Below are 17,761 nucleotides of genomic sequence, written 5' to 3'. Positions count from 1 at the left end.
TTCTAGTGTACAGGACTCCCTTTCAGGGCACTAGTTTTGTGCACCAGTGATCAGTGTCTTTCATGGCTCTGTGCTTCTGGCGTGGAATGTCGTGTAAAGAACTGACGTCAATGCGCATGGATAGCGTCTAAGTAGACACTGTGATGTCATCCCGGCAATCACGACGCCAACGACGAATGCAGAGTCGACCAACGCCACCTACCAAAGCGCAAGGGTAGTGCTACGAAAATGTTTTATCCGGATCCAGTCTGACGCCTGGGGTAATTCTAAGGTAAGGAATCTTTAACTAATGTAAGTCTCTTTCAGATATATTGTTACCAGAGATAAGTAACTTGTTCTTCATGCCCCAACTTTTATCGGGTCAGTAGTTGACCGTTGAAATACATTCCTGAATATTAAATCATATGAAAATGATCATTCCAAATAACTGGAAGTGGAGGATCCACTACCACTCTTTTTTGTGGGCAACTGAAAATCTGAGAGTGGTCAGCCTTTTAGTGGAAGCAATCAGATTTAGATGAATGGAAGGCACACTACTAGAGTTTGTTCTTTGCAAGCATTTCTAACTAGTAGTAAGTCCTCACCAAAGAGACGATGTAAATAATGTAAGGTTGTCTAGCCAGGAAGAGATTTCATTAGAAATAGCAGGTGGGCGACATATCGTATATTGCCTAATTGTTTGCTCGCTGGTATTTGCAACCCCGCGATAGTATCTTTTCCCTGAAATTAATTTCAGATGTTTAGGCTCGCCAAGTTCATCATGGTATACCTGTGGATCAGTGGTCTCCAATTACAAATGGAAACAATAAACTCACGGATCTGTTGGAGACTATTACTAAGAGGGTGAAGATACTGAATACTTTTCTGCTAACGTTGGTTTGCCTGATTTTATTAATCGTGTCTTTTCCTTGTCATACCTGCAGTTCTTATGGTGGGTTTTATGGTACCTGAAAGCTTGTACACTGCAACTCATATGGGAATGTAAGCAGCTAGAATAAGATGTGATTGTCTAATAACTCTTTGCTGGTGGACAGATTTGAACGTTCAGGGGCACAAAGGGCAGAAGCATATTATGGAGTGCATTGGTTCCGTGGATTCATTCCATCCCCACAATGGATATGGAAAAAGCAGATGTGACTATTCTATACATTAGTTAAAATCTTGGGAGTTCTTGGAGTCTTGTCCCGGTTTACAGCATATGTTTGGCAAGGTATTACATTGGTACCAAATTGCTCCATGGGTTTAAAATATTGGGGAGTGCATTGCAGGGAGAGAAAGAACTCAACAGAAAACACTAAGAAGATGCACCAACAAAATGTTCTCCTCTGCTACAAGGTATTATACCTAAGCATGGCTTGGTGTATTTGGAACTGAGAGATTTTACATGTGTGATACAGTGCCATAGTGAAAGGCATTTCTTTGTTTTATGTTTTGGATACACGGCACATTATTTCTTTTTCTGAGTGGTTTTTCAATGTTGTTTGTAGGGTTTTGTTATGTCTGCACAAGATGATGATGGAACATCCTAAAATGACTGTCATTGAAAACGAAAGTTGTAAATCAGCACTTGGGTGGGGGGAAGAACACAGTACTGGGAGAAACAATGTACGTTTGTATACGAGATCCTAATGTTCTGATTATATATAAAGTGAACCTTTTTATTACTAAGAATAATCCCTCATGTTCTATTCAATAATACAGAATCGGTTCAGGATTCTCTGTGAAGCAATTCAGTACAGGGCTGATGAACAGATAGTATTTTCGTTGCATATCTTTCAATAGCATGGATGTCAAAGTTGTTCAGAAGATCAGTGGAATGTACACACTGATAAGAAAGACATGCACCCATGCTATGTACTAACAGCCAGATTTATCAAGCGAAATGCGCTCGCAAAAGGGCTAGATTCTGAGAATCTGGCCCTTTGCGAGTGCAATTTTTGCATTTTGGATTCATCATCCCAAATGCAAAAATCGCTAATAAAGAATTCGCAAATTTGCAAGGATTAACATTTAAGGAATCTCTATTAGAGATTCCTTAAATGCTATTCATGAAACATTTTAAAATTGCGAATTCGCAATTTAGGAGCACTATTTACCACGAAGTCAAACCTCGTGGTAAATAGCGAAAACTTAGAAAAATGCATTTAAATGCATTTTTCTAAGTTGCATGTTACACACACACATGTCCTTTGGACATGTGTGTGCACAACATCAGTGTAAATTCACATTTCAGGGGTGCTACAGGGTGTCCTTTGGACACCCCTGCACCCTTGAAATCGCATCCTTATTTGCGATTAGCAAATTGCTAATCGCAAATAAGGAATAACTCCCCATTCATTCCTATGGGCCTTTGGCCCATAGGAATGAATGGGGAGTTATTCCTTATTTGCGATTAGCAATTTGCTAGTCGCAAATAAGGAGGATGTAGTAATCTCAATTTATTTTGCGATTTCTACATGAATCCCGATTTGCAAGTCCTTAATAGCGATTCCTTAATAATCGCTATTAAGGAATCACAAATCGGGACTTGAATGAATCTAGCTGTAAGCCATTGCAAAAATCATTTGATCACATTTCTCCTTATTTTTTATATATACACGTGGTATACATCGCACAAATGTAGTGTCAGTTTTTTTAGTATCTTCATTTTAAACCGACATCTCAATGATCCTGTTATTTTATTTTTAAGCTACTAGGTTTATGACATCAAGGAAGTTGGTATTTAGTTGGTCTTCATAAGAGTTATTTGGTATTGCTTGATGCTCACTGGATCCTGACCGGTGCTTTTCTCATTTATGACTACTGTAGGCGTGTCTTATTAGATGTGCTGTATAAGTACAATTTTGAAATGAAATATGAGAATCTTTTTTCAGTGTACATTTTCCTTCACTGTGTAGGGCCTCTTTTGACATATGTTATTAAACATGAAATGACAGAACCATAGGTATTAAAACCACATCAACTTGTTTACTTTGATTTTGCAGAATAAAGAGAAATTAGAAAAATTAAAAGGCCAAGCCGATCAGTTTTGCCAAAGATTGGGAAAGTACCGCATGCCATTTGCGTGGACAGCAATTCATTTAATGAATATTGTGAGCAGTGCTGGAAGTTTGGAACGAGATTCAGGAGAAGTTGAAATCGGTCCTGCAGGTATTGTACCCAGTTCTAGTATTTGTGGAACCTTTTCATCAGGTCGCACAAAAGATGGAGGTCAACAAACCTGAGTGGTTTCCAAGAAGAAGATATACTTTTTGCAGGTTTTTGAAAATTGGAGCCAATATTGATTTTGTTTAGCCTGGAGCACCTAAGGAGACCAGATTATCCAGGCCTCTTTTAAAATTCATACAGTTAACGAGAATGTATATAGAGGGACGCAAATCAAACGTATCCTAAGAAGCATTGTTTTAAATTGTCTGTGACCAGGATGGTTACTTTTATGTGTAGCCGATTTTATTGTAGGGAGATCTTATTGAAATTTGGACCCACAACTGCAAAGGAATATCCCTTTATAGTGATCCATTTAATCCAAAGGAAGATTTGTTTTGGGCATCTCAGTACACCTAGTGAACAGCGAGGTATTATAGTGATCAAGTGAAACCTCACGCTGTATGTAATGGGTATTAACAGGACTGAAAGATATGCAAATTGTCATGAAGTACACAGGACAATTCAGTACTTTAATTTCAGATATTAGTCCTTAATTGGTGCAATGATGAGGAGAATAAATTAATCCAAAGGCATACTATATTGTTGCCTTACTTTTGAATAGTTATTCATGGTATGGCAACTACCATTTGACTTAATTGTCTAAAAAAGAAGATATCAGATATAGCTTAAACAAAGGAGCTGAATAGTTCCATACACACAAACCTTGAATTATTAAAACCAGAGGTACTAGTAATGCTGAATGGGCAGAATTATGCCACATTACTAGTTTCTGGTGAATAATATCTGGAATTCCGTCTTTCACTGCCGATTCCTGCATGTTTCCCCTGATATTTCACACAGAAATGTTTCCTGCTTTCTGCAGGGGTGGCAAAACTCCCAATCCAAGTATCTTTAATTCCAATGGGGATGTAACTTCCGCTACATTCCCTATAAGGAGCCCTGGAGCACTCGTAATAAGGCACATATCGGAGGAAAATTGTTCTCAACTCCATTTTTACAGCATGGGGGTTGGGAGCACACTGCTTCACAGTCCCAGCACAGTTCACCCCTTTGCATACTGGTAAATGCAGTACACAGTTCAAACTTACTTCAAAATTAGCTGGAGTTTTTCACCAAAGTTGATGCAGACATTGCTGTATATCTCTAGACACGTGTTTCTGGGTTGAGCCCGTCTTCAGTAGAGAGCAAAGAAAAATCATCTGGGGTGGCAGGAAATGCTGCCAAGTTTCTCTCAGGTCACAGTACCACACACAGGTGCATCTCCAAATCTCGTCAGCTTGCTGGCTCAAGGGAGCCTTTTGAACAGAATGGGGGTTGGGAGCACACGGCCTCACAGTCCCAGCACAGTTCGCCCCTTTGCATCCTGGTAAATGCAGTACACAGTTCAAACTTACTTCAAAATTAGCTGGAGTTTTTCACCAAAGTTGGTGCAGACATTGTTGTATATTTCTAGACACGTGTTTCTGGGTTGAGCCCGTCTTTAGTAGAGAGCAGCAGTATAAGAGAGCAAAGAAAAATCATCTGGGGTTGCTGGAAATACTGCCAAGTTTCTCTCAGGTCACAGTACCACTCACTGGCACACAGGTGCATCACCAAACCTTGTCTGCTTTCTGGCTCAAGGGAGCCTTTTGAACAGAATGGGGGTTGGGAACACACTGCATCACAGTCCCAGCACAGTTCGCCCCTTTGCATCCTGGTAAATGCAGTACACAGTTCAAACTTACTTCAAAATTAGATGGAGTTTTTCACCAAAGCAATGTCTGCACCAACTTTGGTGAAAAACTCCAGATAATTTTGAAGTAAGTTTGAACTGTGTACTGCATTTACCAGGATGCAAAGGGGCGAAATGTGCTGGGACTGTGAGGCAGTGTGCTCCCAACCCCCATTCCACATTTTTACAGCACATTTTAAGGACCAACCTCTTCAGTTCTATAGTCAAACAAAACGTAGTTACTTCAAAACTAGTTCTTGACCACTTGTTATGTTCATACATTTTGCTTTGTTATAGGGTTCTCCTTTGTCCTCCTTTATTCCTGAATAATTTATTACAAAAAGGGGAGATTTAAAAAATAATGGGCAGCATGAAAGTAAGATTTTGATGACAATGTGCTTGCCCCTCTCACTGAGATTTATTAATTATATTTCCTTCTCTTTAGAAAAGCAGGAATACAATTTGACGCCTGGGAGTCCCTGGAGCAATATGTTGCAGAAAAACAAACTATCGGGTACTAAACTTCTGTTTTCAGGATAAATGCCCACTAATGAGAACAAATGCTTGGTGCTGTTGCTCACCATATTTTTTTGCGCACACATTTTCCCCATGCCATTTTGAGGGTTTTTGTCAAAATTGATCTTGATTTATATTTCATTTGTGTCTCAAATCGATGTCCTTTGGAAAGGTAATGATTGAAGATGTTTAATAAAAAAGTGTCCAAAATAATGTCACACGCACATACTACTGCTTCTTAACATGCATTTGAATGTTCCGCCTGCTTTACAAGCAAAGTACTAATCGATAAGAGGAGAAATAAAATGCTACATGTTCATTGGTCCAGTGAACCAGAGAAAGGAATTGAACGTGTTATGTCCACATTGTGTCAAATAGTGATAGACTTTGTCACTATAAAGTCCTCCGATCCCTTATTCAGTTTTGGGTGCTTGGTTTTGCCCAAAAATTCACCTATTATTTATTTTGCTGTTCGAATTTATTATGATATTTTTTCTGTACTCTAGTTTGGATATATGTAAACCCGATTGGTGCTTCCCCCTGGTTATTTAAGGTTTGCAGTAGCCAACATCTTTTCTACATCTTTGAAAAGCAAGTGCCCAAAAACATTTAAGAGTAGTTCTAAAACATTTGCAGAATGTTTTCCTTTTTGAATAAATTCTGCAGCACTCGTTATTTTAGTTGGTGTTTATTGTCTTGAGAATATATTTGTGGGTGCCATTTATCGATATCGCTTCTCATGTTTTCTGTCCGTAGATTTACAGAGTTGAGTTAACAACCTATTTTATTTAATTTTTAAGCCTTCATTATTGCCACATTTTCTGCTGCGATTCAGAATATTTGTTACAACTACGTCGCTAGCATATCATCCCGGTGAATTGTCACTTTTTCTGTCTTCATATACAATGAATGTAAATAGTAGCTGTTTATTGAAGGCTGCAATGTCTTGTCCAGAGTAAAAGCATTTTTCAAAGAAACAAATTTGCACACATAAGATTGACTTGGAAAATTTAGTACAGATTAATAGTAGGGGGGGGGGTGTTTCTGTCATTTTTCCTGTATATTCTGTGAGAGGACACCCTGTTGTTGACATTGCAACCACAGTGTAAATGCTTCATTTTATTTGTGTGAAAAAGTGTAGATATTGTACTGTATATTCTCTGGAAGGATGTTTGGTTGCTAGTGACTGTGATACAAAAGCTTGAATTTTGTTTGAATATCATTGATCTTATTTGTTGGCTCTCAGTGGGACTGTAGCCTTTCATGCTGCGTTATTTTGTCAAGCAGTGTCCAGTTACTGATGACATTGGTTGATATCAATGCAATAGTATATTTTACGCCACTTTCGTTATTGTCAGTGATACAGTTTCTGATGTCATCCGTGGAGTCGTCTGAGGTGCTTTGTGGGGGCCATTATGGTTATGCAGCTTACTGCAACTGGTGAATTGAAGTGGATTTAAAATTTGTAATGCCCTACAAAAAAGATTTGACAAGGAAGATTTATTTTTCGGTCTTTCATTGCGCTGATTAGTAACTGACCTTGTTATGCAGTCATTGCATGTCTTAATAAAGGATTTTTGTGTGAATTTAACTATATATGTGTCAAGAAAGCTGAGCATTCTTGAAAAATATAATTTTAGTCTTTTTGAAGAATGCCGGAAATGGTCAAAATATCAATTAATGGCCACTAACACCAGTTGGACTGCATAGATCTTTGTAAACACCAGCCCGGTACTGCTGGGCAAATTAGTATATCAAAAAACAAAATTGATAATTTTTGGCTGGAAGTTAATCAAAGAGGGCTCAGTGTTTCTTAATAAGGCAAAAGTTGGAGAGGGTCTCAGCATATAAATATCTGGGGACTTGGGTGGATGAAAGAGGTTGAAAATCCACTCAACTCAATACCCTAAACAATTCTGCTCGGGCCGAACAGGAGTTTTTAACGATTATATAAAAACTTGTTATGTTGAGACTTGAGTACTGTAAGAAGAGTGATTGACAGAAAATTAATACCTATGCTGTCATGCGGTACCATTGCTTTGTCAAGCAAACTTGCCGCCTAGATTGACAAGGAACAGTGTAATAGCTATTGACAAATTTTCTGTCTCCCTTCATGCACTGGCCCAGTGCAAATTTGCTTAGAATACAACCTTCTGAGACGACATGTTATGATCTTTGCGTATTGCTGGAAGGTGAGGATTGCTCCTAATGAATCCCTTAGGAACCACATATGGCAGGTAATAATCTAAGTAGACTCGGCCTGGCACAAATCATTTTAAGCAGTCACTAGGTATTCTGAAGGTAGGGGTTTTATGGGGAGCTTTTCTTCCGCCTAAGCAGCTCGCAAGCATACTGGCTTAAATCATTTCTGCATATGGAGATGTTAGCGTTTTGTAAAAAAAAAAAAAAAAAACACGTAACATTTGGCATCCAACCTATATCATCATATGCTATTGCCAATTTCCTTACCCCAATCACTTTCAAAGCACCAGAAACATCAACAAATGCAACTAAGCTTTGGTTTGATTTCCCTAAAAGATTATTGATATAGACGGCTAAAGGAGGTAACATAATATTCATGTTGCCTCTGTGACAACTCATTGGAGTCGTTAAATCATATAGTTTGGGCAAAGCTCTGCTTTCATAGAAAATTCTGGTTGCTGCATATGTTCAGAATCCTTATCTGCTACTACATAAAAACTGAAGAAGGATTTTACCCATTCTGTGTCTATGGGAAAATGTGTTCCTACATATGGCCTCTAATTCAAAAATGAAAATTATTGTAAAAACAATATAGATAAATTTAAAATTTGTATTGATATTTACAAAAACTTAAAAAGTAAAAGTAAACAAATATTATTAGATTATCACAATTAAAGAAAGAATAAGTAAAAGTTAAATGAATATTAATAAAAAATAGTATAAGCATTAAAAAGGACAAAGTATTCAACAGTAACAACAATCAAAATAAACAACACTAGCAAAAGTGTTGACCTTCAAAGGAGACCGGTTTAATAATGTAATTCCAATTCAAGCAACTGTATAAAAACGGTTCCAGTTTTGGGTGGTTCAATATGCTGTTCCCACTCCAAACTAAACAACAGTAGGGATAGTGTTGGACTTTGGAGGGACTAAATTTACTATTTCCATTCTAATGTAAGCAAAATCAGGCAAGTGTCATACTTTGGAGGAGTTAGATATATTATTCCCACTCCAATCTAAACAACAGTACGGAAAGTGTTGTACTTTAAATGGGTTAGATTTACTATTCCTGATCCAATCTATCCAATAGTAAGGAAGTTGTTGGACCGTGGAGGGGTTACATTCACTATTCCCGATCCAATGTAAAGTAGGCAAAATCAGGGGAAGAGTTATACTTTGGTTAGATTTACTATCCCCATTCCAATCTAAGCAACAAAAGGGAAAGTGTTGCACTTTGAAAGGGTAGCATTTACTATTCCCACTCCACCGTAAGCAAAAACATGGACAAAGCTTTACTTAGGAAGGACTAAATATAGCAATCCAAATCCTAATAATTTTTAAGCAATCATTTAAATATCAAACTACCTAGAATGAATAAAACATATTCAAAATATATATTACATAGATAATTTCCATGTAAAACAATATGCAACAACATTTTAATGAGTAAAAAAACTACCACTCCTAAAGACTCCACCGCCCGAAAAGTTATAATTAATTTTAAATTAAAGACTAATGTTAAAATATTACAAATAAAAACAAATCGGAACCAAGTATTACTAATATTACAATAATTAATCATTCTATTAACAATCAAAAAACAAAACAATACAAAGCAAATAATCAATTAGAGAGTTAAAAATAATTAACATTTAAATAGTTAATTAAAATATAATGTGTTAAAAAAATTATAGTTTAAATAACTTCCCACCCTATTACACTTCAAACCCAACAACCCACAACTAAAATATAAATGACTAACTATACAAAAATAAAATATACATTCAAAATCGCAAAATGCACTTAAATAAACAAAGTATCAATCTATTAATCAATTTACATAATTAATCACCAATTAAATATTTAATTTCCATAAACAGTTATCAAAAATAAAAACTAAACATTTTATAATGTAAATAACTTCCCATTCTGTTCCCCTACAAACCTAACAACTCTCTACTAATTTATAAATAGCTAATTAAATGTAAGAAAATTAATTACACATTAAAATGACAAACAATACTTACCATTTTCAAAACAATTAAACTAAAAGCATTATCACCTAAAATCCTTTTATATTTTTTTTACCAACTTTTTTTTTTTGTAGTGCTGATATTTTTGATGTGATATTCATAATCAGTATGAAGGTTTGCTTGTTTTTTTGTTGTTGTTTTTTTGTGGTGTCTACTTTCCTTCGTTTGGTCAATCGTGTTTGTGCCAGAGGACAAAACCTCACTTTGTAATGTAAGGAATGGGACGAGGAAGACAGACGAGATCTAATGTTTCTTTTAACATATCTATTTATGTCTGGATTGTGAATGCTGTGGCAGTGAGAATCTCAAACTACAGTTGCTAGAGGAAATAGACTATTTTTCTCCCAAAAGTGTATTTTATGTGTTTCTTATCACTTTTAGGAAGTTGGGACACGATTCATATTATATAGAATTACTTTTATGTAAAATTTGCTTGCAATACTTTTTTTAGTTGTTAGTTAAAAGCGCTTTCAGATCATATATGGTTATGCTATAGCCCAGGCACGATAATGGGTCTGGTATCTAAAATTGTCCGTATTGAGCTTTGGTTTTCAAGAGTGTCACAGGGATGATTTGGCATCCACGGATATCATTAGACCTGAAGGTAGAAAGCCTCCGTGTCCATCTCTTTACATCCAGTTGGACATTATTTTTCTGGAACCTGATTAATAATCGTTTAGCATTGACAAAAGGACTCCACCCTCCCCCATCTTTAATGCAGCATATTAAACAGGTCCCAAAGTGACATTGATAAGAAAGATGCTTTTATCGAGTTCTCCACACCCTCAATCATTGTATTACTTTAAAGATTGGGGTAACATTGATAAATAACAAATAGCCTTTTAAATTATAAGCTAATTTCCTTAACCCAATCACTGTCAAAGCCCCAGAAACATCAACAAATGCAACTACGCTTTGGTTTGATTTCCCTAAAAGATTATAGATATAGACGGCTAAAGGAGGTAACATAATATTCTTGTTGCCTCTGTGACAACTCATTGGAGTCATTAAATCATGTAGTTTGGGAAAAGCTCTGCTTTCATAGAAAATTCTGGTTGCTGCATATGTTCAGAATCCTTATCTGGATTTACAGTGAGGCTGCTGAAGGCTGCTTAAAGGAAGATTCTACACAGTTGGCAGCACGATTTCTGAAATTGTTGAAGAAAGCTTTAAGTGGCCTAGAACTCTCAAAGTGTAATGCTCAATGCCCCCTTATGACACAGACTGGTGCCTCAGTAATATAATCAGCCTACTCAGCAATATGTTGCATCATCTCCCTGGGAGAGATGATCTGCTTGCTTCTTGACTGGGTTTAGGATTTCACAATCCCTTGTTTGCATACATTTGCTTGCACTGAGCTAATATAACCCAGCAGAAGGAAAATAGTTGTATCCAAACATATTTCTTTTTTATCCTATTTTTGCACTTTGCCATCCATTAAGGAAGCAAAATATCAACATGTCCAGGCTCTGGATACCCCCTAGGAATTGATCAAATTCTGTTTTAGTGTGAGTTCATGAAGTTCTGTTTAATGCACTTTAACTAAACCATGGCTTGTTTCTCACAGTGATCAATCTTGTTGAAGTAGTGGATTTTTTAAACATCCGTTTTAATATTGTTCCAATAAACTTTTAAAATGTCGCTCTAAAAGTGATATTATTATTATATATTTCATGCATTTTAACCAGTATGATTTTCCACCTTTAGAAATATTTAAGTAATTCCATGGAGCTTGGTTAACGCATCTTGATCAAATCATGGCTTGTTCTTTTTAGGAACTAATGATGCAGTAGAGGACTCTATTACTTTCCTTCTGAAGATTGCTTCCATGAATTGTCAATTGTTTTGCCTTTAGTGTGATATTACTATGTCCTTTTTAACCCATTTGCACAAATTACTATGTAAATAAGAAGCTTATCTTTATAACTGCCTGGTTGTAAGTAATACGGGAACACAGTATGCTGGACCTAAAAAAGTAACATGTTTTTAATCAACTAGCGAATAATGGCTTCTCTAGCATGACTTTTGCTGATGGTGGTGTGTCTATGTGATCGAAGCAATGATTTTAAATAATTGTGCTACTACATCAAAAACTGAACCTGAAGAAGGATTTTACCCATTCTGTATCTATGGGAAAATGTGTTCGTGCCTCTAATTCGGAAATGAAAATTATTGTAAAAACAATATAGACAAATTTAACATTTGTTTTTTTATTTACAATAACTTAAAAAGTAAAATTAAACAAATATTATTAGACTATCGCAATTAAAAAAATAATGTGTAAAAGTTAAGGAATGGCACGAGGAAGACAGACGAGATCTAATGTTTCTTTTCACATATCTTTTTATGCCTGTGAGTGCTGTGGCAGTGAGAATCTCAAACTACAGTTGCTAGAGGAAATAGACTATTTTTCTCTCAAAAGTGTATTTTACGTGCTTCTTATCACTTTTAGGAAGTTGGGACACGATTCTGCTTGCAATTTTTTTTTTAGTTGTTAGTTAAAAGTGCTTTCAGATCATTTATGGCTAGCCCTGAAGGTAGAAAGCCTCCTTGTCCGTCTATTTCCATCCAGTTGGATATTAGTTTTCTGGAACCTGATTAATAATCGTTTAGCATTGACTAAAGGATTCCACCCTCCCCCGTCTTTATGCAGCATATTAAACGGGTCCCAAAGTGACATCGATTTTAAAGATGCTTTTATCGAGTTCTCCACACCCTCAATCATTGTATTACTTTAAAGAGTGGGGTAACATCGATAAATAACAAATAGCCTTTTAAATCATAAGCTAATCTGTCAGCCGACTAAACCTAACAAGTGACAGACCCACGTACAAGTCTGATCCTTGACTGGCTGCACCCCTCTCCTATCAGCTTTAAGACTGCCAAGCATTATGTGTCTTACTGCCATTCAGAAGCACCACTGTAGTTAGCTCTGTCTATTTTAAAAAAAATATAATTTTATTGAGCAGAATAAAAACATACAAGAAGCCAATCAAGGAAAAAAATCAATATACTAACAATTCATCCTGTACCATCCTTTACATTAGATCTAATCATCACAAATAGTAATGTGCTAGAAAAAGATCCTAGCATTTCAACTAAAGTGCGAGTGCTAAAGTGCCAAAAATTCAAACTGTTTTCTCTGAAGAAAAGCTAAAGTACAATAGGACCAATTCACACTATACAATAGTGCTCCTCGACAAGGAAATATAGTCAACACCAGTAAAAATGAATGATTTTTTTTTATACAAACTAAAATAAGGTGCTTGGACTGTCATTAATTGGGCAGTTGTAATATCCCTGAAAGCCCCATTATCAATATATCCAAAATACAATTCATAGAAAACATTGCTTTCAATTAGTAAGAGAAATGTAAACATCCCAAATATTATACAATTAAGTAAAAATCGTTTCATATCAACCGAAGGCAAGTGCAAAAGTGCATTAAAACCAACAGATATATAACCCCTAAACCTCAATTCTTATTTAATCGAAATACAGTTCGTATTAAACAAAAAAAATTATTTTCAACCCCTGGAGAACCTTTTCCATCTGATCCAGATATTTCTAGACTAAGTTAAATTTCCTAAAAGCTTCCACCTTTTTCGCATATGGTTCTTCAAAGGATCTTATTTCATTTTATTATACCATTCGAGAAAGGTCGGGCCTTATTTGTTTCCCAATTCTGGAGGATCAGCGAACGTGCCACCAAGAAAAGAGATTGGTAAAAACATTTCCCCCCTCTTGTTAAAGCCTGGTCTAAACTCTGTTTTAATAAACTAAACAGAACAACCTCTGGTTCGGTTTGTATATTGCTCCTGAGGGCACGACTGAGCTCAGCACACATTTTTGTCCAGAACTGGCTCAACCTAGGACATATGCAGGCGATATGCAGCCAGCCACCCTCCCCCAACCGCTGGTAGCGAAAGCACTTATTTTCAACTGCTGGATTGAGACCAAAGCACTAGAGATTTCTTCTGCAGTGATAGCGGCCAATAAAGCCTCTTTCTGTCCTGCAGAAAGCTGAGGGAGAACTAACTCATCAAAATAGCCCTCAATCGCTTGTTTAGATACCTGATATTCAGTTGAATAGAGATCCTTATACTGATCAACACAATTTTTGGGGATATTATCTTTTTCCGAAACTATTATCTGCGTCCCTGGTATTACCACTTCATCTATTATCGCCGCTTCTTGCTTGACTCTAGTTGACCATGGCAAAAATGTTCCTACCATTTGGCTTTCTACACAAGTTTTCTGCTGGTACGCTCTCGAACTGCTAATTTGTTCCATAATAAAAAAACTCCCTCAATTCCTGTTTGGCCTTGGTTAAATGCTCTCCGGCATGATGTCCCCGCCCAGAGGAATCTCTCTTTACCAAGGCCACATCAACAGCTTTCTGAAGTTCTTTAATTAATGTGAGTGACCCACCAGGATAAAGAATCCCTCACCCTGAAAGACATCATGGAGGCCATACAAGATAGATTCAGTCAGTACAGAGGTCACATTGCTCAGGACAGACTTCTGTGATATGGGCGCCAAGATTAAAGAGGAAGAAGAGTCTATTGGAGCACTTAAACAGAAACAAAAAACTTCAGAAAGCATGTTGAAAAACTGCGAGCAAGTGCTGAAGTGGTGGAAGACTGACTAGAGGGCTTTGAGGGCCACTGGAGGAGAAACAATATCCGAGTAGTAGGAGTCCCAGAAAGAGAAGAGGGCCCAAGTGCAGAGGTCTCCTTGGGGGACCTAATCCTCAATGTGCTCGAGCCAAAGGGTCTATCAAAGTTTTTTCCCCAATGAATGTGCACACAGGTTCCCCTATGCTTCACCGAGTCCAGGTGCGGCACAGGGCACCATCATTGCCGGCATCTTAATTTCAGGGACCGAGACGTGATCCTTCCAGCTGTGCGTCAGGCCCCTCTGCTCAATATGAAAATGTTTCCGTTACCTTTCCATACAGTAGAATGTAATTTTATCTTTGAAGTATTGGCCAGACAAGGCTTTGGGCCCAAATTCGGAGCCTCTCGCATAGGTCAGAGTTAGCAGTGGGCAAACCAGGCAGTTTAAGCTCCTGAGAGACACCAGGCAGGTCTGTCCTCTACCCAGACTTTACTCTTCAAGTTCAAAGGTTCTGCCGCAGCTTTGAAGAAGTAAAGAAAACAATGAGGAACCGGTAGCTCCAATACTCGATGATGTTCCCAATTTGACTGTGAGTAGTGGCAGAGAGGAAAATCTGGCTCTTCGGTTCCCTGAAGGAGGCATGGGACTGGCTGGAGAGCTGGTGGCCAGCCAGGGGAACACGAAACCACAAGCGCTCATACCAGTGACGACCTGACAAGTTGGGTCCTGAACGAGGCAGTGACAAAGATGGCGATAACCCTGCAAACACCGGCATCACAAGACAGCCTACTGAGCGAACTTTCAGGAGACACATTTGAGGACACTGGCTAATGCCATCATCAAGTTTATCGGCTTGTGCTGGGCCTGCTCACTCTGCAGACTCAAATACACCTGCTGTACGGTCTGGGCGAATGCATGGGGTCTTCCAGTGGCACAGGGGCATGACAACGTACAGTAAGACAATTTAGGTTTGGGCCGCGGGTGGCGGGCTTCAGGCTGTGACCACTGTTCCACATGGTTGTAGATGTTTATCGCAACAGCCGCTCTGCAAAGTTGGGGGGAGGGGCAGTTTGACGTCCAGCATGCATGATTGCAGGAAGGGGTGGGTGTACAACCAGGTATGTTTATTTGTTATTACTCTTGTTGATTTGAATGCACTGGCTAGGCACACTGAAGAAAGCAACTGTCCTCATTGACCCACCACGCCCCGAAGACCCTAAAGAGTTTCTTCTAAACCGCTGAAAACCCACTCCCGTGGAGATATTCAGATACATGGTGGGAGGCACCTCCATGAAGATAATGTCCTGTAATGTAAACTGACTTGGGGACAAAATCAAGAGAGAGGTGGTATTGCAAAATCTTAGGTACCAGGCACCAGATGTGGTCCTCCTGCAAGAGACTCATATGATGGGAATCAACTACAGAGAACTAGATAGATGGGCTACAAGATGGTGGCACACATCTGGTACATGTCAGGCTCTAGGGTGGTTGGTATCCTACTGAAACGAACACTCCTGCTCACAATTCAAAGGTCCCCGACAGAACCGCTGGGGAGATTTGTGGCAATATTGGGGTCATGGGAGGATCTATAGCTCAATATGTGTTTGGTGTACGTCTCACTGCGCTTAAATGCCTCTGCATTCCCATACCTGAGCAATCTGTTGCTCCAGTTGCCAGAGGGAATTCTCCTTATGGGATGGACTTCAACCTAACATTGAACGAGAGTCAGGACCGTTGGCATACCAGGAACAAAGGAACAGCTGAGACCCCACTGTCTGACTTCATTACAGCCCTCGGGCTGGTGGATGTTTGGAGAACACACAACCCCTAGGAACAACCATATTCCACTTAGGCGCACACGGGAGCCTCTCATTCATAGACAACCTCCTTACACACTACCAACAGGTACCATTATTCTCCAAGTTTCGCTACCTGTCGAGGGGAATATTAGACCACTTCCCACTGTGGGCCTTGCTTTGCTCACTTCCCAGGCCCGAAAGTGGATCTGATTCAATTAATCTGTGGTATCTGAAACAACCTATGGTCCGGGAGGGGGTACAAAGTGAGACAGAAAACTATTTTACTGAGAACCGAGCTTCAGTTGACACAGCGCAAACGCTCTGGGAAGCCTACAAAACTGTGGTCAGGGGCGAGCGATATCCCTCCTTTCAAACTACATGAATGACAAAAAGGGCTATGTTGGAAGAACTAGAGCAAGATGTTATATCCCAGGAGAACCTCCTTGCGATGACAAAAGAGATACGCCCTTGCCCTGCCCTGAAGCAGAGAGAATACAGATACCAGGTGACTGATGCTGCTACAGCTTCTCCCATACCACCCAACACCGGCTTTTTGAGGTGGGGAATAAAGCAGGCAAATTGCTGGCGCGGCACGACAAAACAGAACAATTCAAGCAAAGGGTTCTAGAAGTCAAAACGAACAAGGGAGAATTAGTTAGGGAGCATATTCACGTAGCTGAACCATTTGCAGACTACTATGCATAACTATACTCCCCAGCTCTGCAGACGATGGATGAGGACACCAAAGAGTTTCTACAAGACAAAAGGCTACCATGCCTCTCAGGTTCAGACTGGGAATACTTGGAATCTGATATATGAGGGCTGCAGGGAGCTGCGCTACGGTAAGGCCTTAGGCCCAAACAGAAGCTCAATCTAATTGTATAAAATGATGGCCTCCAAGCTGGCCCCTCATCTCTTAAACATGTATAAAGAAAGTAATCAACGGAGGGTTCTGCTTCGAGACCAGAGACTTGCCATAATAATGGTCATTCATAAAGAAGGGAAAACCCCTGAGGACCGCGCCTACTACAGGCCCATTTCGCTCTTAAACTCAGTTATGAAAACTGTAGCTAGATTCTAGCCTTGCACTTGATCACAGTGATCCAGTCCTTGATCTACTTAAATCAATCAGGATTTATGCCTCACTGAGCATAACCCTCAATCTCAGATGCCTCCATGAGGTACTAGGACAAATGGCCAACTTGCAAGAATGGGCCTTACTCCTGTCGTTAGACATCAAAATGGCCTTCAATACAGTAGAATGTAATTTTATCTTCGAAGTATTGGCCAGACAAGGCTTTGGGCCCAAATTCGGAGCCTCTCGCACAGGTCAGAGTTAGCAGTGGGCATACCAAGCAGTTGAAGCTCCTGAGAGACACCAGGCAGGTCTATCCTCTTTCCCCGCTGATCTTTGCCTTGGCATTAGAGCCATTGACAGCATGGATCCAACAGGATCCGCTGGTCCAAGGTCTGCGATGAGAGGACCGAGTGTCTCTGTGTGCAGACGATGTGCTGCTCTATGTAACAGACTCGGACCAAACCCTAAGCAGACTAATGCAGATCATAGCGATCTTCAGTAATTACTCTGGTTACACCACAAATTAGCACAAAAGGGCCCGATACCATGAATACCACCAGACTGCCCGGTGAGGGTCACAACTGTGGATTTTCTATATTTGGGAATCTATATCACACCAGACGATTTCCTCGTT

General features: G+C 39.0%; 1 protein-coding gene across 11 annotated transcripts in view; it reads left to right on the top strand.

Annotated features, from left to right (window-relative positions):
- The window catches only part of DOCK7 (dedicator of cytokinesis 7), an 864,306-nt gene that overhangs the window by 319,006 nt on the left and 527,539 nt on the right, over positions 1-17,761 (top strand). For 8 of the 11 annotated variants that reach the window (XM_086953492.1, XM_086953485.1, XM_086953463.1 and 5 more), the window contains exons 11-12: positions 2,985-3,150; positions 5,325-5,393. In XM_086953492.1, coding sequence (XP_086809618.1) covers positions 2,985-3,150; positions 5,325-5,393 — 235 coding nt within the window. The remainder of the gene's footprint in view (positions 1-2,984; positions 3,151-5,324; positions 5,394-17,761) is intronic. The other 3 variants (XM_086953476.1, XM_086953469.1, XM_086953439.1) reach the window with 1 other exon arrangement.

This window comes from Lissotriton vulgaris, chromosome 1_1 (assembly GCF_964263255.1).
Source record: "Lissotriton vulgaris chromosome 1_1, aLisVul1.2, whole genome shotgun sequence".
Lineage (NCBI taxonomy): Eukaryota > Metazoa > Chordata > Amphibia > Caudata > Salamandridae > Lissotriton > Lissotriton vulgaris.
This window is presented reverse-complemented; position numbering and strand designations above follow the sequence as displayed.